This window comes from Macaca thibetana, chromosome 1 (assembly GCF_024542745.1).
Source record: "Macaca thibetana thibetana isolate TM-01 chromosome 1, ASM2454274v1, whole genome shotgun sequence".
Classification (NCBI taxonomy): domain Eukaryota; kingdom Metazoa; phylum Chordata; class Mammalia; order Primates; family Cercopithecidae; genus Macaca; species Macaca thibetana.
Genome location: NC_065578.1, coordinates 193,489,409 through 193,516,579, shown reverse-complemented (window position 1 = coordinate 193,516,579; position 27,171 = coordinate 193,489,409). Strand labels below are relative to the sequence as shown.

General features: G+C 40.4%; 1 protein-coding gene and 1 pseudogene across 3 annotated transcripts; both read right to left on the bottom strand.

Moving 5' to 3' along the window:
- Positions 1–1,118: 1,118 nt before the first annotated feature.
- Positions 1,119–5,027, bottom strand: LOC126957547 (uncharacterized; annotated as a pseudogene).
- Positions 5,028–5,109: 82 nt separating this feature from the next.
- SELL (selectin L) lies at positions 5,110–25,468 on the bottom strand. 3 transcript variants are annotated; one of them, XM_050784182.1, is made up of 9 exons: positions 25,264–25,468; positions 24,221–24,302; positions 22,201–22,587; positions 21,126–21,233; positions 18,356–18,541; positions 17,038–17,223; positions 15,424–15,552; positions 10,210–10,228; positions 5,110–5,442 (listed from the first exon to the last, which is right to left on the bottom strand). In XM_050784182.1, exons 1-9 carry the CDS (start codon positions 25,303–25,305, stop codon positions 5,424–5,426), a joined length of 1,158 nt encoding a protein of 385 aa, XP_050640139.1. In that variant the 5' UTR covers positions 25,306–25,468; the 3' UTR covers positions 5,110–5,423. The 3 variants fall into 3 exon arrangements, with proteins under 3 accessions (XP_050640139.1, XP_050640150.1, XP_050640147.1); XM_050784193.1 differs by lacking the exon at positions 18,356–18,541 and having other exon boundaries at positions 25,264–25,413; XM_050784190.1 differs by lacking the exon at positions 17,038–17,223 and having other exon boundaries at positions 25,264–25,412.
- Positions 25,469–27,171: the final 1,703 nt, after the last annotated feature.

Genomic DNA, 27,171 nt, shown 5'->3' with positions numbered 1-27,171 from the left:
TACAAGGATGCAGAAAAAGGCATTCTTAAGGTCCAGGACTGTAAGCCACTCTGCTTCCCCTGGTATTTGGGAAAGCAGAGTATAAGGGTTAGGTACAACTGGGTATAGAGGGACAACGGCCTCATTGATAATCCTGAGATCTTGCAGTAACCTCCACTGTCTGTTGGGTTTCTGTACTCCTAAAATTGGAGTATTGCAGGGTCTGTTGCATGGTTTTACTAGGCCTTGGGCTTTTAGGTCCTTAACAGTATTTTGGAGTCCTTGTTGGGCCTCGAGTCTAAGGGGGTACTGCCTTTGATAGGGAAAGGAGGCGGAATCTTTTAACTTGAACAGGACGGGCATTCTTTGCTCATCCATATTATCCTTCTGTTGCCCAGACTTCAAGATTAATTCCTTCCTCAAGCAGGGGACAACAAACGGGTGTTCCTTCTCCTATGTTCAGGTGTATAATGGCCCCTGCTTTTCCTAGAATGTCTCTCCCTAACAAAGGAGTGGGGCTTTCAGGCATAATTAGAAAAGCATGTGAAAAGAGTAAAGTTCCCCAGTCACAACTTAGTGGCTGGGAGAAGTATCTAGCAACTGTCTGTCCTAGGACCCCTCGGATAGTGACAGATATAGAGGACAGTTGTCCGGGACAGGAGAGTAAGACTGAGAAGGCTGCGCCAGTGTCCAGGAGACAGTTAACCTCCTGGCCCTCAGTGAGGCGCTCTGCGAGGTGAGGGCATGGCCTGGTGCTTGCCCTGGGCACCCTCACCCTCAGTCCTGCTGCTGGATCATCTGGTTAGTGGCTTCTGACTCAGAGGAACTTAGTCTTTTTGGGCAGTGGGACGTCTAGTGATTCCCTTGACATAAGGGGCATGGACGAAGGGTCAGCTTACTTCTAGTTGGACAATCTTTTTTAAAGTGTCCTCCTTGTAGACCGCGCTGGAAGCAAACCCTATTAGGCATTCTATTTGCCCAGCTTTTCCCTTTTCCAGAGCCTCCAAAGTCCGCTTGCCTGAGGGCCATGACTAAAGCAGTGGCCTTTTGTTTATCCCTCTGCCTGCTCCTCCTGATCTCTATTATAAAAAATCAGAGGTTGCCAAGTTCAATAGGGTTTCTAAATTTTGCTCCGGGCCCTAAGGCAGACTTTTGAAGTTTTTTTCTAATGTCTGCAGCTGACTGAGTGATAAACTTATCCTTTAAGATGGGTTGGCCTTCAATAGAGTCAGGTGACAGAGAGGTATGCTTTCTCAAGCCTTCCTTAGTCTCTCCAGAAAGGCGGTAGGATTTTCTTCCTTTCCCTGTGTTATAGTGGACATCATTGAATAATTCATAGGCTTCTTCCAATTTTTCTTTAGTGCTTCTAGCACGTAAGTTAGCAAATGTCTGCAGCACCAATCTCCATGTTCTGATTCTGTGTCCCAATCAGGGTCTCCACTGGGAATTGCCTGCTGGCCTGTGAGGAATCGTTCTCTTTCCTCCGTTGTCACCTTATCATTGACCTGACTGAGATACCTGAGATAGCCAAACTCTCGGGCTGCAGTTAAGGTGGCACTTCTCTCATTTGGGCTTAGTGTCTGAATTAGCAGAAACATTATATCTCTCCATGTCAGATCAAAGGATTGTCCTAACCCTTGTACAACATCAATATTGCCATCAGGGTTATCTGAGAATTTGCCTAGGTCTATTTTAATTTGCTTTAAGTCTGAGAGAGAAAAAGGTACATGCACTCTGGCTGGGCCGAATTCTCCTCCTCCCACTGCTTGGAGGGGGCATAATCGGGGGATATTGGCACTCTTTGGTTTATTGTTTACCCCTTTGTCTATCTTCTTTTGGACCGTTTGGGTTGAAGGGGGGTCCTTATTAGTTGGGGAAGGAGTCGGGGGAACGCTGGGGTAGGGAGGTAGGCTCCGAGGGCTTCCTGTAGGGCATAAATCACACCTTTTACATAATTGCGAGTTGTCTCTTAATGAAAAGAAAGTTTGTACGTATGGCACTTCACACCATTTGCCTTCTTTTCTACAAAAGAGGTCTAGCTGTAAGATGGTGTTATAATTTATCCTTCCCTCAGGAGGCCAGGTTTCTCCCCCTTGAAGAGGATATTGTGGCCAGGTGGTACTGCAGAAGAATATAAGTCATTTCTTTCTTAGAGTCTGAGGGTCAAATTGGTCCCAATTCTCCAGAATACATCTTAGGGGCATTTTTGCCTTGGGGGGAAACGTTTCCCATCTGACAAAAGAACACAGGGATGCCAGCACCCCTAGTCATTTTCCGAAGAGCATTAGTCCTAAAGCGTCCTCTATGGTCCTAATGCTTATTCCTTTCCAGGGTGCGTCACCACCCATGGAGCTCTGCTTATCGGATTAGTTACGCTCACCAATGTAGCAGTCCTGCACCCCTTTTCCTGCCTTTCTTGACCACAAAGAAAGTGGTCCGGGCTGCTGGATTCTAGTGGTCCTTTACCAGCGTGCCCAACATTGTCTTTGTGCTCAGGGGTGAGTCCTAGGCCTGGGCTGGGTTCCTGAGTATTTCATAACAACCCAGCTGCCTCATCCAGATGCATTCCCATAGACAACAGTTCTTATGCAAATTCATTTCACAGAGGGTGTAGGTAACCTTTTGAGACAGGATTGAGATAGTCTTTTTTGATTGTGTAAGTACTTTAAGGCTTGGCTGAGTGCAAACAGCTTGCGCATTTGAGCAGACCAATTAATAGGCAATTTTTCTAACTCTGTTTCCACAAGAGTCTCCCTATCACTTACTGAATACCCACTGTGGTTTTTTCCTCAGTCGCCTGGGAGGAAGCATCTATTGTCCTGTCCTGAAGGGAATTCCTCCTAGGTCTGGTTGGACCTTTGTATGGTAATTAAGATTTAAATCCCCTGTTAGGAAATCTGCTGGGTTACGGGAATTATCAGTGGTTGGTGTTAAATTACCTTTTTCTAACAGAATAGCCCCATACTTTAGATTTTTGAGTTAGTAAGCTACCTTTTTGCTTTTTTGACTTAGAATAATTCTGAACTGGTGAGGTGTGCTCACAATGAGGTTTCCTCTAAAAGTTAGTTTTCTACTTTCTTCTATTAGCAAAGCAGTTGCCGCTACAGATTGAACGCATCCGCGGGTTACTGGATTAAGGATTTTTGATAGGAAAGCTATGGTTGTCAGTGGTCTGAGTGTTTTCAGACTACACCTTTGTTTGCACTGACAACAAGGTAGTATTGGAGTGTTATAGGGTCACAGAGAAGACCTTCAATGATCAATTACAGGTTTTAAATTTACCCTGGCTTTTAAAGGAATAGGGCACACTGTTGTTGTTGTTGTTTTACTATTTCTATCTTTCTCTTTTTTTCTCTCTTTGACTCCGTCTTTGTCTCTCTGCCTCTTTCTCCTGTTTCTCTCTCTCCTCTCTCTGTCTCTCTCCTGTCTCTCTCTTCTCTGTCTCTCCTCTCTCTGTCAGTCCTGTCTCTCATACCCTAAACCACATGAATGTGACTTGCACATACAAGATTTACAGTGTACTATAGGGAGAATCTTTTGCAACAGCTCTTGCTGTAATACAGAATCTGAGATGTCTTTGAGAAAGAAAAATGTAATCATTACCAAAAAATTATTCTCATAATATGTGCAAATTTGTATGAAATCTGTACTGGCCGTGGGACAAGGAGGTATTTCCAGCTAGCTTCTGATAGGGCCCTATTCTCTCATAAGAATCCAGCTCTTGACATTAGGTGATATCTGCCCAGGTCATCAGATGCCATAGAGAAAGAGGGTTTGCTGCAACTTCTATCAGCAGTACACTGTATGCTCTTTCCCATTTATTTGAACATTCATTTATTGAGTGTCAAGTAATGCACTAGACACTCCAGGGATCTGACACAAACTCTGCCCTGAAGGAGCATATAATCTCATTGGGGAGAAAACAAAACATACGGTAATTTTCAAAATAAGAAACTAGGCAAACTAATTAACACTTCAAAAGCAGGTTGTATTCAAATGCAAAATTGCATGTTACAGGGTAACCTTTCAGTGAGAAGCCAGGAAGAGGAGCTCAGCATGGGTTCGATTTGTTAAGGACTAGTTATTTTGTTGTGTGTGTGTGTGTGTGTGTGTGTGTGTGTGTGTGTGTGTGTTTGGGTGAGGAGGGGAACGGAGTCTCGCTCTGTCGCCCAGGCTGGAGTGCGGTGGCGCGATCTCGGCTCACTGCAAGCCTGCAAGCTCCGCCTCCCGGGTTCACGCCATTCTCCTGCCTCAGCCTCCTAAGTAGCTGGGACTACAGGCACCTGCCACCAAGCCCGGCTAATTTTTTGTATTTTTAGTAGAGACGGGGTTTCACCGTGTTAGTCAGGGTGGTCTCAATCTCCTGACCTCGTGATACGCCCGCCTCGGCCTCCCAAAGTGCTGGGATTACAGGCATGAGCCACCGCGCCTGGCCAAGGACTAGTTATAAAAGAAGTGGTGGGGGTGACGGAGGCCTGAGATGAAATTTGAAGAATATGTAGAATCTAGGTAAGTGGATAAGAGGTCTGGGGGCAGGGAAAGGAGAGCATTTAATTGTGAATCAGGAATTTCTCTACCTGTTTTAATTCTTCCACATAACATCAAAGAGATTGCACTTGCAGCTAGCATTTCAGTAATGTTTTCTTACTAATAATATAGTGACAAAAGCATTGACTATAAGAAATAGGAATGGGTCTCATAAAAAGAAACAGCAAAACCCCCAAACTAAAAAACAGTGCAGGCTATTTCTCCCTTCTCTCCTTTTGCTTGGCACTCATGAGATGCTAGGTGTGGAAGTCAGCCAACTAAAAAAGAGAGGCGGCTGAAGAAGGTGGGGAGGCTGAAGCCAGTTAAATAGGATGGTCCATTCACAGACGGTGAGGCTACAGTGCAAACAGGACTCTTTCAACTTGAGCAGGACCCCGTTACTTCACTGGAGTTAGAAAGCAAGGAGAGCGTAGACTTTATGAACTTTCTATGAGACTGTTCTACCTCCACAGGATACAGAAGACGACATGAAATTTGATCTGCAAGAAAACTGAGTCCATATTCACATATGTGTCAAATTTTCACCGCATTTAGAAGTGTCTGTCATCAAGTACAGCACTGAATTGAAACTGAAAACAAGAGTCAAGAAAGAGCAAAGTCAGCCATCTTTGTATTCCACATTAATCCTTTCCCTTTATGGTCTTATTTGTTTCTCCTCAGAAAAGACAAAAAGCTGAGCCATATAAACACCTGTGGGCTGGGGGTTGAGGGATAAATGAGGGGCAGAATGGAAGCAGAAGGAGCTGTTGGTCAGGTAGAAATCTTTCCAGATGTGCTGAAGGAAACACACTTCATGTTTGATGTAGGAGGTGCCACCATGCAAAACGTTTCATGGAAGGATTTAAAGGATCCCATGATTTTCAGTATTCCAAGACTTTTCTTTCACCGAGGGCGATTTAATATGGGTCATCCATACTGAAAGAAAAACAAAAGATAATAAACTTAAGAGTTTAAACATTGCAAAACTTGGAGTGTTAGTAGAAAAGGTAAATATTCATTAGAGATGAGAAGAGGAGCAGGGAAATGCTTTCAGCTGGAAATCTCAGACAAGAGGCCTGCCTTTAGGAACTTTTGAAGATGAACGAATGTAAGGAAACCCTAGAGGCAGCACTTGTCAGACTTTCATGTGCTTACCATTCAGAGATGGTGTTAAAATGCAGACTCTGATTCAGTAGGTCTGAGTGGAGCCTGAGATTCTGCACCCCTAACAAGCTCTTTAGTGATGCTTATGCCACTGGCCCACAGACCACACTTGGAGAAATTTTTGTGGTGCATACGGTCTTTGTCTCCAGATCTAATGAGTTTGAAGGACAGTGTAGATTGATTTTTTAAATTTATTTTTATTTTATTTTATTTTATTTTTTTGAAACGGAGTCTCACTCTGTTGCCCAGTCTGGAGTGCAGTGGCACGGTTTCAGCTCACTGCAGCCACAGCCTCCTGGGTTCAAGCGATTCTTCCGCCTCAACTTCCTGAGTAGCTGGGACGACAGGCACGTGCCACCACACCCAGCTAATTTTTGTATTTTTAGTAGAGATAGGGTTTCACCATATTGGCCAGGCTAATCTCAAGCTCCTGACATCATGATCCGCCCGCACTGGCCAGGCTAATCTCAAGCTCCTGACCTCATGATCCGCCCACCTTGGCCTCCCAAAGTGCTGAGAATACAGGCGTGAGCCACCGCGCCCGGCCGTAGATTGATTTTGAGCAGTGGAAAGTCAAGAAATTAGAAGGCATGCTTAAATGGAAAGTGAAATTGGAGAAAATTTAAACTCATGAAGTAGTGGCAGTTATAAACTCCTGATAAATTATATCCTGGGATATAATTTAATGAGATGGTAACACATTTAAAGAAGTAAGTGACACTTTTTTTGTGTGACACAACTGTCTTCTTCTTGGAAAGGACAAGGAGAGAATGAAATGTGGTATGTCTTCATGGCACCTTTCAAAGGGAGAACCAGATTCTGAGGTGCTGGTCTCATGATGAACTGTCAGGGTAAACCACAGTTCAGCAGCTGCAAATGTGCTTGCAAAAATAGAGACAAAAAAGTGTCTCTGAAAACAAAATTTCACATATGCCCTCCTCTGAGGTTGGCATCATATCTTCCTGTGTATCTTGGGTGTAGCTTCTACCCTGCCAGAATTTAGACAGCAGAAACCAAATGAGGTGATAAACAGAGTCAGTTTGCAGAAGAGTCAAAATAACCCAGCAAGAAATGAAACCACAAATGCCCAAGGAATCATTCATTCACCACTCAAAAGCTAATAGAAATGAACACAAACTACTATGAAAATTAGCCCAAGAACTTAAAAAAAAAGGCTCACAGTGTTTAGTGTGATAGTATTCATCTTACCTTTGACTTGTTCTAAAAACATACCGAACTTCTTCTACCCCACCCTTCCTCAGTGCAATCACACAATGGTTTCAGTGTGAAAAAAAAATCACATTACTGGAAAAGGAGGGTGTCTGGGACTTACCAATCTAAGCTGGTAATCAAGGGTCTTGAGTTCTAAAAGCATATGTGTTAAGAGCATGATCCCTGGATCCAGATGAGTATGGATCTCAGCCTTGCCATTTGTTGTGACTTCAGGCTATTTTATTTCTCTGTGCCTGTTCCTTTATCAGTAATGAAGATGTTCATAGACCCTTCTCCCGCAGACTTAAAGGCATATTTCATGATTTAAGACATGCAAACCATTCATAATAGTGTACAACATGGAATTAATATTTGATAAAGGCTTATGATTATTGTAACTCTGTCACTTGCTCAAGCCCTATAGAAAAGTTACTTAATTAGTTCAACTACAAAAAGAGTTTGAATGTGATATCCACCAAGATCTTATCCAGACCTAAAATTCTGTGATTCTTATGAATTAATACAGCCTTGGTCAATAAATGAGAGCTGGGCAAATAATTCTTCTTTGCTAGGCCTTTCTAGACCATCTGGTGAAGCATTCAAGACTTATGTTGGTGGGGCCAGCCTTCCCTTCCAACTTCCACTCCACAACTCCTCAATAAGCCATGGGCTCAAGAAAGTTCTGCTCACTGGCTCCTGAACATGCTCTCATAGTCTCACTACCATAGCGCTGCTTACATCTTTTCCTTCCTACAGACTGCCTTCTTTTCCTGCTTTTCTCCATACACCTAAATCCTATCTATTCTTCAAAAGCAACCTTCTTTATAAGATTATCTATAAGCACCAAGCCAAATGACTTTTTCCTTCTTAAATATAGCACCCATTGGCCATTACCATGCTCTGCCTTGTATTTTTCTGATTTTTTTCTTTCTATATTCCTATCTTAACCCCCCAGCTAGGTAATAATTTTCCTGAAATCAGGGGCCAGGCTTACTCCTCTTGGTGTCTCAAGCAAGCTTAGCAGTTTCCGACACAAGAATGTTCAATAAACAACTATTAATTGACTGGTTATAAAAAAATCAGTGAACCATTAAACTTAATATAGCAATTAGCATGGTAATGAGCTTATTGCTAATATTCTTCCAGCCAGTATCTCTTCCTGTGCCTCAAGGACATCTTAAAAAAAAAAAAAATCTAGTTGATCTGCTTCCATCTAGTGGCAATTAAAACAGGTGGTTCCGGTAGCCAGAAAACAGCTCCGGGTAGATTGTGCCAGAAAATACTTTCACTCAGTAGCTGTGAGTTTGAAAGACATCTTCACATCTTGTGGGTTTCCTGCCACAGACAGGGACACCAGCTCAGAGAAAGAAGCCTTTCCTCATTAGACTCCATTTACACTAGTAAAGAGAAGACAGAGTAATTAAAAAGAATAAAAAGAACCTCCACTGATCGCACATCCTCATCCAGTTACCCCTGCCCCACTTCGCCATCACAGCCAAACATTTTAAAAGAGATGACTGCTTGTTCTGTCTCTACTTTCTCATCCTCAGTGATGCTCAGTGCTTGGCCATCTGACCTCTGTCTTGATGTCTGCACTGCAAATAGTCTCCCCATTGACACCCTTGTTGCATCCAGGGAGTACTTACTGGTTCTCCTGGCAGTGTTTGAAGCTGTTCCCCTTTCTTTCTTTCCTTGGCATTCATTACCACACACTCTTCCTCCTCTTCCTTCTCCCTGCCTGGCAACCTCTTCTCATTTCTCTTTCCCTTAGCTGACTTATTAGACAATGATGTTCCTCTGGCTCCCATCCTCTCTCACAGATCCTCTTCCATTCTCAGAGCACTCATACCCTCCCTGGATGATCGTACCCACTCCTGAGATGGCAGTTACCTCCTGAAATGTGAGGGCCCCAAATCCTCTGCCCCAACATAGCCTCTGTGCTGTGGATAGGTCCAGTGAACCACAGTGAATGAAGAGCAGACACCCAAAGCTCAGTACAAAACCGAACCCATGATCTTTACCTCCAAAACCTCTCATTCTTTTATGTTCCCTTCTCAGAAGTAAACGGTACTACCATCCGCCAGTTTCCAGGTGAGAAAGATGATGATTTGATTCTTCTCTCTCCCTTTTAGCCAATTAACAGACACATTCAGTTAATATCACCTCTTCCTATTTCATGAACCCATTCTTACTACTAGTTCCCTAGACAGGTGCCATCAGTTTTAACCTAATAACTTCAAATGCCTCCAAAACAAGTCTCTTTGCCCCCAGGCTCACCTGTCTCCCGCACTTGCCATACTGCTCTGCAGGGTGACCTTATAAGATGCTGGAGGCAAGGCTACTCACTGTTTAAACCCCTTTAGTGATATCCCAAAAGACCTCAAGATAAAACCCATATCACATGGCTTAAAAATTACTTTATGATCTGGTTTCTGGTGCCTCATCTTTCCCCACTTTTTCCTTTGCATGCTAAGCAATGGCCCATACTAAGTTTGTGGTTGGTAGGATGGTTGCCCAAACCAGCACCCAATCCCTTCAGAAATCATCTCACTTCATTTCTAGCATTTTAAAGGGAGCTCAGTTGTCCAACTGGGTACTGAATATGTCACCAAAGTCTTCCTTTCATAGATTTATTTTACTTACACTCTCCTTCCTAAGATTCCAGAGCAAGTCACTAAACCCTAGACACTGAGAAATATTTTGCCATCTTCATTTCTGCCAGGTGGGCCATCCACTTTCACAGTCTGCATCTCCTCCCACTGTGCTATTTCTCCAGTACAAGAAATTTGAGCTTCAAGACCAAACTGAAAAATACTTGCCTCCTTGGGGAAGCTATAGGTAGAATTCATGCTCCCTATCTTTCCCACATTTCCGAAGGGCAATGCCTATTAGAGCAATTGAAAGCAAATATTCAATTGAACAAGCATTTATTCATTTCTCAATAAATGCTTGTTCAATTGAATATTTATTAAATAATATGTTTAGGGCCTCACGTTCAGCCAGAACAAGAAGAACATACCACAATGTTTTTAACTTTCAGAAAAAATTCTGAGGTCATCAGAAAAATCTCCCTTTACATAAACTGCCCTTTTCTAATAGGGATTACTTGTTCACTCATTCATTCATTCATGCAGCTCCACTAGCACCAAAAAGCACAGGTCCAAAAGGAAGCTAGTAGATTTATCACTTTATCTGGTCATTTGGATGAGGACTCCAGGTAAATAAACTACTATGGCGTTAATGTGTCTAGCTAGAGCAGGAATCAACTTAAGCAAGTAGAGAAGGAATCAGCAGATGTGGAAACTCCCCCCCACTAATAAAACTTACCTTTTCTTGGATTTCTTGCCTGCAAATAGAAAATAGAGAAATGGCATTAGCAAAAATTAGACACTTTAAAGTTTTTCAAATAAGGGAGAAGGAAGACTCCCACTCTCAAAACTGTCTTTTGAAGTATATTAGGTATTTGTTAGGTGGACCCTATCTGTGTCAAAGGGGATTTGAGGAACTGGCTTAATAAACAGTGGTAGACACTCATACAGAACAGATATGTTGATGCAGATGCCTCTTGAGGTTTCATTCCATTCTCCGTGTACTCAAGAAGACAGAAGTGTAGGCTAAATTGCCTGGTGGTGAGACCCAATATGCCCATTCAAGTGTTTATCCCTTCCCAATCTGCCATCTCGTCCTACCTGCAGATTCTTCCCTTGAGGGACAGCTGCTAATACTGTAAGACTATGTGCCATTACAGCTCACAGCATCATCTCTATGAGAATCCACAAGAGAATTTCACTTTGGCCTTGTTGATAGGAATTGCACAGCCTCATCTGAGTAACTAATGTGTTTTTATCTTACAAACACAAAGAGTATCACATGCCTTTCCTTTGACTGGCTGTAAGGAAACTCAGAGCTAGATCTGAGACCCTCTCCTACCAAGTATATAGAACTTTGTGACATACATTTTCGTGCCATAACTTCACCCTTGGTTCCAAATGATTTTTTTACCCTAAGTTTAAATTTGGTTTTCTTTTACTTTTTAATTAATTTTAATTTGCTATACTGAACACATTTTGCACTCACATTCTTTTTGAAAAAGGAAGAATATAATTAAGTAGGTAACTTAAAAAAAAACTCTTTGAGCAGAAACAGTCATTTGGGAGGCAATATATTTCAGTGGCTATAAACTGGCATTCTAGAATCATCTCACCCAGGTGCAAGCCCTATTTTGCCAGCTGTAGTACAGTGTGTCTTTGAACAGCTAGTTTCTTCTCTAAACTACAATTTCTTCATCTGTTAAAGAGGCATAATAATTGTATCATCCTCATTGGATTGATAAAATAAAATATATTCCAAGTATTTAGTTCAGGTGCTAGCACTTAGACAGTGCTCCATTACTGTTTTAATCCTTTAAAGTATTAAAGACTACTATTTGAAATTTTCTTCTAAAATTCAGCCTGCTGATGACCAAATGCACTTGAGCAGGGAGGAATCAAATCTGAATTAATTTCAGATTCTGTTTAACTTCACATAAATTTTTTTTTAGGGACAATGCACCTAACAACAATAGATGAGTAAGAATCTGTTCCTACTGAGAGAGTTTCATTTTGAAGAAAAGGGAACTAAGAGGGCATGTGTTCAGTTTCATGCCCAGGTCTAACCCTGTGTGTTGGTTCTGGTGGGAAATTCTTCCAACCGAGGAAAAAAACAGTTCACGAATCTGAAGACCAGTGATTTTAGAAGATGTATCTGGGGTAGAGTCTAATCTCTAACTCTGGGTCCTGCTGATACGGGATTTTCGAGATTTGGCCTAAAACATCATTGCCTTGGTTTCCTCATTTACCAAACAGGGCCAATGGTAGTGAGTAATCAGAGAATGATAATGCCAGGAGCAAAAAATGTGTCTAGATGAGCCCATGCACAAGGACACATGCTTCCGGAGCCCTTCCTTATTCCTTTCCTAAAAGAAAGGAGCGAAAGTCTCGATACTAAGACTACTAGGGCAGGGGAAAAAGTGCTAGAGTCAGAAGATTCATTTGAGGACAGAAGAATAGGGGTGAAGTCTCCAGTCACTTCACTGGCTTCCATACTCTAAATAGTTACCTGTGTCCTTTTTCTAGTTATTAGAACCCAAAAAGCCTATAAATTCTCTCTCTCTCTGTGTATATATACATACACACACATAGAGATACACACACACACCCCTAAACACACACATACAGATTTATGACTTTTTACTTTTATCCTTGTAAATGCCATGAACTATATTTTGTCTTAGATTTAGCCTGGGAATGTAGCCATTATTTCTACCTTTGTCTCTGTAGGAAAAATATTCTTCATGTCTTAAAGGACCAACCTACAACCAAAATCTTTGGAAAGCAGAATCATTTGTAAGTTGGTGATAATGGAAGATGTTTTACAAATGAAGACTTTTTTTTTTTTTTTTTTTTTTTGAGACAGGGCCTCACTCTGTTGCCCAGGCTGGATTGCAGTGGTGCTATCATGGCTTATTGTAGCCTTGACCTCCTGGGTTCAAGTGATCCTCCCACCTCAGTCTCCTGGGTAGCTGGGACTACATGTGCATGCTACCATGCCTGACTAATTTTTTATATTTTTGTAGAGATGTGGTTTTGCCATGTTGCCCGGGCTGGTCTTGAACTCGTGGGCTCAGGTAATCCTTCTGCCTCAGTCTCCAAAAGTGCTGGGATTACAGGTGAGAGCCACCGTGTCTGGCCCACAGATAAAGACTATTTACTGTTACCTTAAAGATACCCTGAACTTCCTACCAAGCCAGCAATCTTTTGGGGCTTCTGTTTTCTTTGTTGGCATAACTGCAACTAGCCTAACTGCCCGTTATCTGTTTCCTGTTTGCCCCACACTGATTCCCACAGCAGTTTTCAAGTTATCGGTTTGAGATCTTGTACAGAAATGACACCAAGGTAAAAAATTTAAAAACAACCCCACTGAGTTTTGTACCCTTGTTTATAAAACAGCGTTAGCCAGCTAACCCCTCACTACATACAAGTGACTTTGATTCTATTCTTTTGATTCTACAAACACTTATTAAAAGATTTTAGAATCCTGAAATAAATAGCTTCCTTATTAAGGTGACTTATAGCCCCAAAGTCCTTAAAATTATTTAGATAATAGCCACCTTATCCCAGGGGGCAGTGTGTAATAACCTACCCTGTTCTCTACCCGTCAGTTCTGCCATCATCACCCAAGGTAGGAAGAAAGACAGGATGATTAGGGTCAGGTTTTGAAGTCTCAGTGGAAAGAATAATCAGTGGTTGGAGAAAACTGTCATTCTTCTTTTGCCTTAATGCAGTACTTGGTACTTATACTTAGTACTGTATAGTACTTAGTACTGTATAATACTATAAGATAGTGAGATTCAGTGAGCACAGAATTTCTAATAGCAAGGGCAGAGACACTTTAACTGCTCAGTGCTCTCAAATTATACATAGCTAATGAAGTTCTTGCATATCAACAATCCCCACCCACCCCCCCCCCACTTTGTCTTTCTGGATTGGTTAGAAAACTTACCTCACACCCACCATTCTCAAATTTAAATGAAAGATAAGATCAGAGTGGCACGCAATTAGGGACTGATAAATAATATTTTTGTAATTGCCAGTGTAAATGGACAGGGGGCAACCTTTACATACCATATTCAGCGAACAGAATACATACTAATTAATTTGATGGAAGGAAAATTAAAATGACAACTGATCCCATAGAAAGGCAACACAGAACAGTTGGTTAGCAATTGTTTTGAGATCATCCCTGAACTTGAAACAGGTATATCTTTTTTGTTGTTGTTTTTTTTTTGAGATGAAGTCTCACTCTGTTGCCCAGGCTGGAGTGCAATGGCACGGTCTCTGCTCACTGCAACCTCCGCCTCCTGGGTTCAAGCGATTCTTCTGTCTCAGCCTCCTGAGTAGCTGGGATTACAGGTGCCCACCACCATGCCTGGCTAACTTTTGTATTTTTAGTAGAGACGGGATTTCACCATGTTGGCCAGGCTGGTCTTGAACTGCTGACCTCGTGATCCATCCACCTTGGCCTCCCAAAGTGCTGGGATTACAGGCGTGAGTCACCTCATCTGGCCAAAACAGGTATATCTTAAAAGCTGCCCGATGTCCATGAATGTTACAGCCTTGAATGGTTCTTCCAGGTGAGTTTGGCCAAATGTGGCACCATGCACCCAAGGCCTGCTGCAGGCTGGTGGGTTGCTCACACTTTAAGGCTGAGACACACTCATGCCTTAGGGTAAAGGGAGTGATAATCTGGGCAGCAGATGGTAACTTCTCAAGGCAGTCCTCCTTCTGTTTTCCTGTCCAGTGACGGATAGAGGGAAAGCATATATGGTGCATTTGGTTAGAGCTGTGGCCTTGGTAAATACGTACTCAGGAGAACACATGGGAATTTCTCCCAGGGTTAATGCAATGCCCATGTGACTCTTGAAGAGGTCAGGTATTTGGAAGCAGTGCCTTGAAACCTTAGTGGACATTAGACCCACTTCCTAGTGGAATTGTACCATTGAAATCCAAGGCATGTAGGCTCTTAGAGGACAGAGATTGTGTGTTATCTTTTCAGAATTAATTAAGAGCAGGCCAGGTGTGGTGGCTCACACCTGTAATCCCAGCCCTTTGGGAGACCAAGGCAGGAAGATCACAAGGTCAGGAGATTGAGACCACTCTGGTTAACACAGTGAAACCCCGTCTCTACGAAACATACAAAAAATTAGCCGGGCATGGTGGCAGGCTCCTGTAGTCCCAGCTACTTGGGAGGGTAGGAGAATAGATTGAACCCAGAAGGCAGAGGTTGCAGTGAGCTGAGATTGCGCCACTGCACTCCAGCCTGGTGACAGAGTGAGGCTCCATCTCAAAAAAAAAAAAAAAAAAAAAAAAAAAAGGTATTAAAGAATCAAATAAGAGCAAATAGCAAAGAGCCATTAGAATATTTCACTTACGGCCGGGCACGGTGGCTCGTGCCTGTAATCCCAGGACTTTGGGAGGCCAAGGCGGGTGGATCACGAGGTCAGGAGATCGAGACCATCCTGGCTAACACGGTGAAACCCCGTCTCTACTAAAAATACAAAAAATTAGCCGGGCATGGTGGCGGGTGCCTGTAGTCCCAGCTACTCGGGAGGCTAAGACAGGAGAATGCCGTGAACCCGGGAGGCGGAGCTTGCAGTGAGTTGAAATCCAGCCACTGCACTCCAGCCTGGGCGACAGAGCGAGACTCCGTCTCAGAAAAAAAAAAAGAATATTTCACTTACTTGTTATCAGCGTAGCAAGCTGCCTTGAAGATAATAGACATTTTTTAAAGTTTATCAGATGAAAAGCAAAAATCAGCCAACCTGTTTTAATGAAGGTGTGTCCTGGGCTGATTTACATGCCTCCAGGGACTGATGGCTCTAGAATGTAAAGCTTGGCATCCTGCTTCTGTTGAATCTATCACACTTAATTTCCTGTGGGTTTCTTTTTTTTTATTTTTCACTTTAAAGTTGTATTCTTTTCATATGAAGTTAAACTCACATACCTTTTTTTAATCTCCTTGCCAGCCAAATGATAAATGCCAACCCAGAGAAGGCAGTAACCATGACTGCCACTGGAATGAAGAGGGGGTTATAATCACCCTCCTTAATCATTGAGAAACTTCTGTCCAATTCTGAAAGAGAAATCAGTAAGGCACATAGCATGAGACCACCAGCATTATTTCCTTAGTCCATCTCATGATATTTGACTTTTTTCCTCCTTATATCTCCTAGTAGTAGCCCATTTGATGCCATCTGACAGATGAGGAAACTGGCGTGGGAAGGCCTATAATGAGTACAGCATAGGCAAAGACTGGACCAGCCTTGCTAGTCTAATGCCTACAGACTCTCAATGCCCAGATTTGTGGTTCATAGAGTTCCTGGTAATGCACCTAAAAATGTTGGCAAGAATGGTCATCATTGTGTTTAGCTCCATGGACTTGTTCAATGATTGGAACTCTGAAACACAGAGAAGAGCTAAAAGCCTAATATAACTTCAGGAAAAACAAAAGCCAGTGATCTGAACTGGATAATTCATCAGTCAAAGGAAATCATGAATGCTTTTACTTTAAAGCAGTTGTGCAAAAGTCAGCACTTGTTTTTTACATGCCAAGGACCTGCACTAATCTCTTTCCAATGCAGTAGCGCTACCACTTCCCTCTACTTCCTTCACGAATAAGTAAAAGGGTATGTTTAGAGATACTCTTGTAAGTGTAAACTAAGTTCATTTGGGAGCCTCTATTTAAAAATACCGATTCTATCCTTAGTTCTTCCCATTACTCTGATGAACCTTTTCAAGGTGCTTTGATCTCCACACCCAAATATATGATGGAGAGAGGGCTCAAGTTCCCAGGAGCTCCAGACAGAGGGTACCTGTTGGCTTGATGAAGATGAGGAGGAAATGAACACTAGCTAGGCCTTAAAGGGAAATGTCTCTGATAGGCCTAATATACAGTCCTCTGCTAAAGCCTTCCTTGCCTCTCTCTGCTCATCCGCTCTACTCCCTGGCCCTGGGCACACAGCTCATGGAGATCAGCATTTCTGACAGCTTCTGCAGATCCTACCATTTAAAGACTTTTGTCATCTATGTAGATAGTCTCAGGAGCAGACATGGGTAGCTATTCTTTCATGTGCTAACTTAACATGCATTTGCTTTAGCACCTATTGCCAGACACTGTGTCAGGTGGAGAGTATACAAAGATGAAGAAGACATGACATATACAGACAGATTTGGGGGGCATTAGCTTAGTGATAATTCAGGAGTATCCATTATTTGGGGAAGTAGGTGGTCATTAGTTACCTTTTAGAGGCATTTCAATGGGCTAACAGAGATGTTAGATTGTAGTGGAACAGAAGAATGGATAAAAAGTAAATCAATGAGTCCAGATTTTAAGAGTTAAGAAGGCAAGAGGTGAGAATGAAAAAAAGAAATGATTGTCATTAAAGGAGGAGGCAAGACCAACCAAAGATTTTACAGTGACTTAAGTATACAAATTTATTTCTAGGTCACATATACTTTGCAAAACAAAATGTAAATGTTTATGGATGTCTTTCCTCATATCTGCTCATCCATCAGCTCCATCTTTAAGTCTTCAGTTTTCCAGGACAAACTTACTCACTTTGACATATTGGATTAGGATTTGACCAGATTCCAGATGACTCACAAATGGTTTTCTTCTCCCCAATTAGCTCAGTTCCTTCTGAGCAGCTGAAGGTACATGCAGAGGAAAAGCTGAAGCTGGCCAGGGGGTGACTACAGTTCATGATCCCCAAATCTGGTGCTGATAGAGGCTCACACTGAATCACTTCAATGAAAAAAAAAAAAGAAAAAAAAAAGACAAAACAGTGTTTCTGAGTAGAGACCCTCCCTTGAGCAAAGGATTTTTAGCCAAAGCTGTGTGACTATATTACTTGTGATATTGCTTCCAGGCTTTATTTTCTTGAGAATGATGGAGGGTGGTAAATGAGAGATGAAGGCAAGGAAGCATTGAAAGCCCGTGGGGAGAGGAGTGGCTGCTCCAGGCTGCTGCCCTCGCTAAGGTGACCCTCCACTTCTGCTGGAAGTACCATGTCACATGGCCTGTGCATCAAGGGCTCTTACGGGGTATTCTCAGAGAATCTCCGCCTTTTCACCTGTTCTGATAGCTACCCAAGTGTTTTGAAAAGCATCCCAATTCACTGAAGCAAGTCCAAGTTCTGTAAAATTCCAGTAGGTGGGTTGATAGTTTTATGATTTCAATAAGGGATTTTGATAGCACTTCTAAGAATGAAACTACTTAAACTAATGCGTCAGGAACATACTTGTAGAAAATTTAACCAAAACTTCACAAGTTCAGATGACATTGGTTTTCTCCCATATCCAGATAAGGTTGGCAGTTAAAAACAGAGAAAAAAAAAACCTACCATATTTCAAACTTAAAAAGATCAAGAGACTGTGTTTTTGTTTTTCAGTTGTTATTCTCCTAAAAGTTTATGCACGAGGAAAAGTAAAAGGTGATTTTAAGAATAAGCCAAATAAAAAAACCAAGAAAGACCTCCACTACCCTGAGAAGGAAATTGGTTGGTGTTAAGTAGGACACCACATAAAACAGGTATTATTGAGATGAGAAGAACCAAATTTAACTGAGGTTTGGCAAGATGTTATTTATGCAATGGCAATGAGAAAACTAAAAAACATAATAATAACCATGCTGTATTGCTATAAATCATGTTACATACTGGGCAGTGGCTTCAGGGGTATTTGGTTTTTACTTTTTGTTTGGGAGGTTTTTCAAAAAAATTTAGTAAGAATAAGTCCTTTGAAAAACATCACAGTAGGTTAAACTAAGTTAGGTTAAATTAGACTACTAAGTTTGACTTCTCAGCAAACTTCTACTAAATATTCTGACTGTAAGCCCAGGATCACCATGACACAGACTCTAGTCTGAATTTACTCACCTTGACAGGTTGGTTCTGGAGATGACCAGTTTCCAAATGGTCCACAAGTGGTTTCTTCAATCCCAGTTAAGTTTGTTCCCTCAGAGCAGTTGAAGGCACACTGTGAGCTGAAGCTGAAGTCTCCCAAAGGGTGAGTACAGTCCATGGTACCCAGCTTCGGGGGCTCCAAAGGCTCACACTGAATCACTTCAACAGGGAAAGAAACAGTATGGGGAAGAGTTAAGAGGACCTGATGCCTGGATTTGAATCCTAGCTCTGCCACTTGATAACCATGCGCCTTTAAATAAGGTTACTTGAACCCTCCAACTTCAGTTTCTTCATCTATATAAGAAGAATAATGAAATTGTGTTATCTTTATCAAATCGGTATGGAAACTAAATGTAATTCAATTGGCATAAGTCAGGGACCTTAGAACAAAGCCTGACTCATAAGAAATTCTAATTAAACATTAGCTAGTCTTCATATCATTATCTTCAGCATTATCTGGAGGAAGAATCCTTAAATCCAAATAAGTGTAACTGGGAATGACCAGCTTAGTTGGGATATAACTATCACATCAGAGCCCCTGAGTCTACTAGAGTATTGGGAGCAAGACGTTCAGAGAAAGAGGGGGTCTCCATAATAAGCCTTCTTTGCAAGGAGAGAATATAAGTCTGGGAAGCATTTTGACCTCAATTCTGTCTTCATCTGTTCTAGCTCAGTTCCAGAATTTTAACTCTTTTGATTTTGACAACCCTCTCCAGAAACTCTATCTATTTCCCTGTTCTGATTGGTGGTACGATAGGTAAATTTAAGACTTGGAAATTAAAGTCTTCACGTTTTAGACCCTGCCATGCCATTTAGTAAACAGTACAACTTTCATGTCTTATTCCTCATCTGTCAAATTTAAGCCATTATTGTTACCTTGCTCTAGAGACTTCAATGAAGAATGGACTCAAGGAATCAGAAGAATTTTTGTATTTGGAAACAGAGAGATGAGATTAGGGAGAAAGATGGGAACTAAGAGAAAATGTTACTATCTTTTTTCATTGATTTAATGATTATCTGTTGTACATCAAGCATTACTCTAGGGCTTGAAGAGCTTAGATTTCACCCTTAGGATAAAATGGTAGGTAGAAATTAATGGGTGGATTGTCATGTATGTGTGATGTGTTTTAATTGCTTTTAATTGATCAGTCTGCCTGTAGTATGAATAATATATTTGAGGGGAGCTAATTTAAAATGGTGGAACTCATCTAATAAGCTATTGCAAGAATCTAGGAGAAAGATAATGAGGGCAATGGTAGTAGAGTTGACAAGTGGAAGACAAATTAGAAAAACACTAAGTTGTAAAAATTGGTAGAATGTTACCCTGCATAAATGTTAGGGGAGTAAAGAGAGTCTCATACCAGGGTGCCCATGTACATGGTGATTCCATATACTGAGATTAGAAATACAGAAAGGAAAGCTGACTGGGAACAAATGGTTTTATAGTCTTTTAAACATCCCAAAGGACATCCTTAGCATATTTGAGTTCAGAGCTGGAGATAGGTTTATCGGTCCAAACATCACATAGATTTGTGAGTCCGCAAAAGACAATAAGTTTGACCAAAGGACACATGTAGATTAGAGTCAGAAGAGCGATATACAAAAGATGAAAGCTGAGAAATTATAATAGTTTATGGTCCTGGATAAGTGCTCATGAAGGATCCTAGGAGAATTGATCTCAGGTAGAAAGAGAATGAGGAAAGACTGATATGACAGAAACCAAGACCAAAAAAAGTAAAGTGTTAAAAATGGGTGAAATAGACATACCAATAATCAAAACCCAGGAAAAAGGGTATACCAATAACATAAGGGTTAATCAAAAATGGGGTGAGGGTAAAGTATTAGGAAGGAGTCATAGCCCAGGGATCAAGTGAAATGAGTTAGATCTATAGATCTATTTCAGTTTGTTGACATTAAAATTTATTTGGATTTTAATTCTTTATTCTTTACAAACATTGCTTTTTTAAAAAATTAAATTGTCTAGTTCAATTCAGGCTTGCAAGCAAGTGCCTGATATATACCAGGCATTTTGTGAATCCCAAAGATGCAATGATAAATAGGACACTTACTGATCTCAAAAAGCTTTCGGCACCAGAGGAGATGAACAAATGAACAGATGACTTCAGCATAGGTGGGAGAAATGAGGAAGAAATATGTGGAGCTATCAGAACTAAGAAAACTTCCTAGAAGAAATTGTCTTTGAACTGTGTTTTAAAGATGACATGTTTGTTGGCCATGTGCAAAATGAGAGAGAAGGCCACGAACAAAGTCAGTGTGCTACAGAGCACATGTGTTAACTGTGGAGAACTGCAAGAAGGAAAGGAACTACTAGAAGGAAAAAGCAAGATTAACTTCTAGGTAACTCAGCCTCCTAATGATAAATGGCATAGTTTCTTCCAGACCTTAGAGTTCTAATTAACCTAACAAGCTCATTAGATTGTGAGCTTCTTAAGAGCAGGAATCTACCATGCTAATTCCTTATTATAACCCTGACAGCTTTTATTCCAACACTGTGCTCCTTGTGGCACTCAAAAAGACTTGTTGAGAGGTGAATTGAAACGTCATGCTGACTTATGAAATATTTACGGAAAGGTAACAATATTGTGAAAGCAGAGCTTTCTGATCAAAACTTCCCATTTCTCAGAATGGCTAGTATCATTTTGTTCCAACCAGCTTCCATTATAAGCTATAATGATTCCTGTGACTTTACCTAAGAAGAAGCAAAGAAAGGAAAGAGACTTACCAAACTGACACTGGGGCCCATAGTACCCCACATCACAGTTGCAGGTGTAATTATTGATGATTTCTACACATTCTCCATGGCCACTGCATGACCAGGGCTGGCAAGAAGCTTTAAGGAGGTCAGAAAAAAATATTTTAATGTGATTACATTTTAGTACTCAAAGTCATTTCTTTAGACATAGATAACCTTTTGTCTGAGATGATTTAAATAATCAGGAAAGGTTTATATGTAAATTCATAGCATAAAAATCATATGCTAAAATTTTTACTTATATAATACACTAAGCATATAGCCATAGTCATTTATTTGCTTTTGGAATGAAATTACCAATACTAATATTCTTTAACACTTATGAGAAACTTAGTGGCATACCTTGAAACTGTTGAAATTACTTGTTTTTAATGAGTGAGAAGGTTAAATGATGACCTGACCTCAGTCATTTCTGCATGCAATTATTTCTTGGCAATCCCTTTCTTTATAGAGATCACAAAGATTAAAAAGTCCAAATTTGCTAAAACAGTAGACTCCAATTTACAAGAGACCATATTAACTATGGTTCACTATTAAAACATCACTTGGAAAATCCTGGCTATTTTGGAATTGTAAAAGATTTTACAGAAATATTCATACACCAAAGATAGTGCAATTTTTATATAAAATTATATAAGGTTAGACCAAGAAGGAAGCATGTGGCAGCACACTGTCTACTTCACAATGTGAAAACTGAGGTGGTGTGAGCCTGAGTTTCCCACTGGCCCCAGCTGTCAGCTTCTCCTCCCCTGCCTTATTATCAAAGGCATTGACTGTCTAATTCTTCCTCTGTACTTCCTACATACACCTATCATTTTGATGTCACTTGATTTAGGGGTATAGCTTTTGTGCACAGGGACACATCTTGTACACCAAAAATTCTTAGAAGTGACATGATGCAAGATTATATAGAGGGCTAGATGTATTTTAGAATGAACTGGCAGCTGTTCTCATCCTCCAACCTTTCCATGGGGTAAATCTGATTATTCTCTTCACTGTGGTCCTTCCTGAGTCTGAGGTAGATAGCCGTCTTGTCATTCCCTACCTGTGTAACAGAGGGCTGCCTTTGGTTTGTGGCAGGCGTCATCATTCCATTTGCCCGCATCTTTCTTTCTCTTGATATAGATCTCCACGCAGTCCTCCTTGTTTTTCTTGTTGTTGGGCTCCCCATCTCCCCAGTTCTCTGCTTCTTGAGTGAGAGATTTGTTGGTTCCCACCCACGTCCATATGCCTCCTATCTTCCGGATTCCTATCCAGTAGTAAGAAGGACTGAAAGGCAGAGTCTTCTCCAGATACTCAATTTCTGCCTTGTTTTGTATGGCAACTAAATCTGTGTAATTCTCTCGGCAGAATCTTCTAGCCTTTTGCCAGTTCATGGGATTTTCAGAATAATGGTAAGTCCAGCAGTCGGTTCCATGATGTGCCAGGAAATCTGCAAGACATCAGTGTGACCTATGCAGACTTACATAATGTTACAGCTAAAAAGTACCTAGCACTACTCCAGGCCGAACCAGACACTTAGAGATGAGGAAACAGAGCCAAAGAGTGTGTGTGACCATCTCAGGATCACGGAATAGTTGTTTGCAGATTTGAAGTAGAACCTAGGCCTTCTGGCTTGAATATCAAATGCTTTTACCTAAGGTTCTATTTTAAACAAATTTAGTGGCTTTCTAGGTTTATTTTCTTATTAATTTTTTTCTCAAAATTATTTCAGGTGAAATTTAACCAACATATTTTAGACATTCATATTCCTTTTTCTTTGTAGCTGTTAATGATTTACAACTAATTACAGTGTAATATCATATAACTATATAATTTACAGTATACTTTTTAAATCCTGGAATAATTTCTTGAAGGCCAACACATGTGTACCTATGGGAGAAGCATAATAAGGACAGGAAAAACAGTGACATTCTTTTAAGTAATCTCTTTTATATAAAAAATATAGTTTATTTTTACCATAGGAAGAACTGCTTCTGGGAAAGCCCAATATACCACTCACCTCTTACATATCTAACTGTATAATTTTAAAAAAGAACAATTTACAAAGCCAAATGATATAGGGATTATGAAATTGATGAGATCATGTTCTATACACAGACTGAACTGATGATGTTTAATAAACATATGGACCCATCAAATACGAGGGCTTTAAAGATATCTAATTAAACACATAATTACACAATGACTTCATAATAATATATGGCATTCTAAGCATGGTATGATCTACGTGCATCACTATTTAATACAGTAAAGAAACAGATATAATTGATGGTAAAGAGCATCATAAAATAAACATTTTGAACAGAGTTTTGAATGAGCATTCCACTAGAATGCAAGTTCTAAGAGGGAAAAAACGGTCGTGTCCACTGCTGTAATCTTAGTGCCTAGCATAAATTTCACACATTGTAGGGACTCAGATAATACCTGTTGTATGAAAAGAGCACTAAGTTTCCATGTGACACAGTGCGGACATGGTATAAGAAATGTGTGAAGGGGAGAGTTAGCATGTTTGCTTGGCTACAGCTGAAAATCCAGGCTAGGGAGTAAGAAGACGTTAGTTTACTTAGGAAATGAAAAACCAAGTTCAAAGCTATTGCTGGAGAGTCTTCAAGAATCAGATATAAAATTTGTCACCACAATGGGAGAAGGACCAAAAAATGATAAGGCCCCATCCCTTAATGAGCTCATGTTGTAACTGTAGAAGTGACATTAATGTACACTGAACTATGAATAAAAAATAGAAAATGAGGTGCTAAATATTTGGTACAGATTGAAAGTGCCTTAACAGAGATTTCTTAATTAACATTATTCCTTTATAATTGAAGGATTTTTGGGGTTATTGGGATTTGAACCCTATAGCATGGGCTATTATAGGTTAAAAATAGTGTTCAGGAGTTTCTGGGGAAGAACTAAAGGTAAGAAGAAAAGAGATGTTCATAGAAGGGATAGAACTAACAGCTCTCTGAAATAATTTCCCCTTAGACTATGTATAGCCAGTGGATATTTAAGAAAAATGAATATAAGTAAAATAGACTTAGCGATATATAAATATCATAACATACCACAACAGAGCATTGTCCACCCCCACAACTTGAAGATGTTCCATAAGTCCCTCTGGGTACTCTGACATTTCCGTGGAAATATCTGCAAATGAAATACAAAATTGTATTTAGATTTATACTCTTAAACCACACATTTACAGCCTTTGAGGTGGTGCTTACAACTTTCTTAATATTCAAAATAAAACACACATGTCTACTAACCCTGTGTGAGGTAACAGGTTTCTCAGACGCAGATGAAAAAGTACTTCAAATTTACATCAGAACTGATGCATAGTTTTGTTTTGTACTGTTTTATTTTCACGCTTTAGTCTCAAGCTGCTAATCAGTACTGCCCTGAATTTTTTCTGTGGTTCAGTAATTTTTGTACCTGCTTTTCTGCTGAGCTATTAGATAAAACGATTTAATATTTAGTATGTATATTGTTTAAAGTATTGTTGGTGCTTAATTAACTATTGATGCTTATATTTAATGTTATAGCCTCACTCTTGATCATAACGAGTCAATGCCTCAAATACCTAAAAAAAATTTAGATAGCTAGATACCAGGAAAGAAAAATATTTCTTTTTTTTAATAAAAAGAAATATCTTTTTGAGCAACTGAAATGACAAAGTCACAGATTTCCTGCATACCTTAGAATACACCTAATGTAAATGATGAGTTAATGGGTGCAGCATGCCAGCATGGCACACGTATACATACGTAACAAACCTGCACGTTGTGCACATGTACCCTAGAACTTAAAATATAATTTTTAAAAAATTCTATCTTCTGAAGCACATCACTTCTCAATAAACAGTGTTTATTGCAAAAGATCTGATTTCTTCAAGAGTCTCCCCAGAGACAAAGTCAAGAAGAGGAAATCAGCATATCTGAGAAGAAAGATTTCAGGATCACTTTTTCTGAGGATCTGAGAAAATTTTTAGTTTCTATATTTTTTAAAACCATAATTGAAATGGGGGTGCTTCCTATCCTTGCCACCTGCCTCTACAACCCCAGGAATTTCTATCTGAGCATCTAAAAGTCTTTTAGGCTGAAAGGCTCACCATGGCTTTGCTTGGTCCTTCTCTAGTTCTTCTGCAGCCCATTGAGCCTCTTGACTTAGCACAATGGGTCTCAGGTCCTTGCCCAAGGGGAGTGTGCTGTGATGCAGGGAGACTGCACTGAATGTCAACAGAAAGCCTTGCTTTCTTTCATTTCTCTAACCCAGTCTCACATCCTCCTCCTCCCCTTTTCCCTCCCCTTCCTCCTCTACTTCTCTTTCCTCTTTCCCCACCCCTTTCCTAGACTGGCCTCTATTGCCTCCCACTGAGAAAAAAATGAACTGCTGATCAGAAAAGTAATGTCACTAGATTCTCTCTTCCTTCCCTCCTGTTTTTCTATCCTTCCTTCCATTCTCCTATGCACCTTTCCTTCCCCTCCTCCTCTTCTTTCTTTTTCTCTTTCTCCTCCTCCTTCCCTCGTTGTTGTTGTTCTTTTTCCTCTTCTTTATCCTCCTCCTCCTCTTCTTCTACTTGTTCTTGTTTTTGTTTGGTTCTTGTTCTCCTCTTCCTTCTTCTTCTCTCTCTCCTCCTCCTCCTCCTTCTTTTCCACCACCCTCCTCTATCTTTTTTATAAATGCTAAGCTAACTCTTGGCTACCTGCGGTAAATGGCCCTTGGAAATTGCAAATACTATAAATCAAAACTGCATTTCAGACAAATTTATGATGTTTGCGAATCTTCAGTAGAGCTAAGTGGTGGACTTGACTCATTTTGGTTCCTTCACCTCCGTCTTTCCTTGCTCACCACCTAGTGGAGGTCCTTGTTAGTGGCACTTTCTGAAGTTAACCCTTGAAGAGAGCCATGCTCTCTAGCTTTTCACCTTGTAGGTGTGGGAGCCTACAAGTACCTTTAATATTCTTGGACTATAAAATGAGACGGTGATAAGACTGCATGTGAAATTAGGACCCATGTGATGAAGGACAATAAAAAGGAAGACCCACTGATGAGAGTCAATGAGTCAAATGCAAATCAGATTTGCATTTTTAGGAAAATAATTACAGCAACAACAAAAGCTCTGAAGTTCAGCACCCCATATGTATATTATTTAATCTTTATAACAGCTCTCTGCTATCGATATGATTATTATGCCCATTCTAAAGAGTCTCAAAGAGGTTAAGAAACAAATTCAAAAACTAGCAGAAGAAAAGAAATAACTAAGATCAGAACAGAACTGTAGGAGGTAGAGACACTTAAAACCCTTCAAAAAATCAATGAATCCAAGAGCTGGATTTTGAAAAAATCAACAAAATAGGTGGACCACTAGCTAGGCTAATAAGAAAAGAGAGAATAATCAAATAGACACAATAAAAATGATAAAGGAGATATCACCACTGAACCCACAGAAATACAAATTACCATCAGAGATTACTATAAACACCTTTGTGCAAATAAACTAGAAAATCTAGAAGAAATGGATAAATTCCTGGACACATACACCCTCCTAAGGCTAAACCAGGAAGAAGTCGAATCCCTGAATAGACCAATAACAAGTTCTGAAATTAAGGCAGTAATTAATAGCCTACCAACTAAAAAAGTCCAGGACCAGACGAGTTCACAGCCAAATTCTACCAGAAGTACAAAGAGGAGCTGGTACCATTCCTTCTGAAACTATTCCAATCAATAAAAAAAGAGGGACTCCTCCCTAACTCATTTTATGAGGCCAGCATCATCCTGATACCAAAACCTGGCAGAGACACAACAGAAAAAGAAAATTTCAGGCCAATATCCCTGATGAACATCAGTGTGAAAATCCTCAATAAAATACTGGCAAACCGAAACCAGCAGCACATCAAAAACTTATTGACCACAATCAAGTCGGCTTCAACCCTGGGATGCAAAGCTGGTTCAACATACACAAATCGATAAACGGAATCCATCACATAAACAGAACCAATGACAAAAACCACATGAT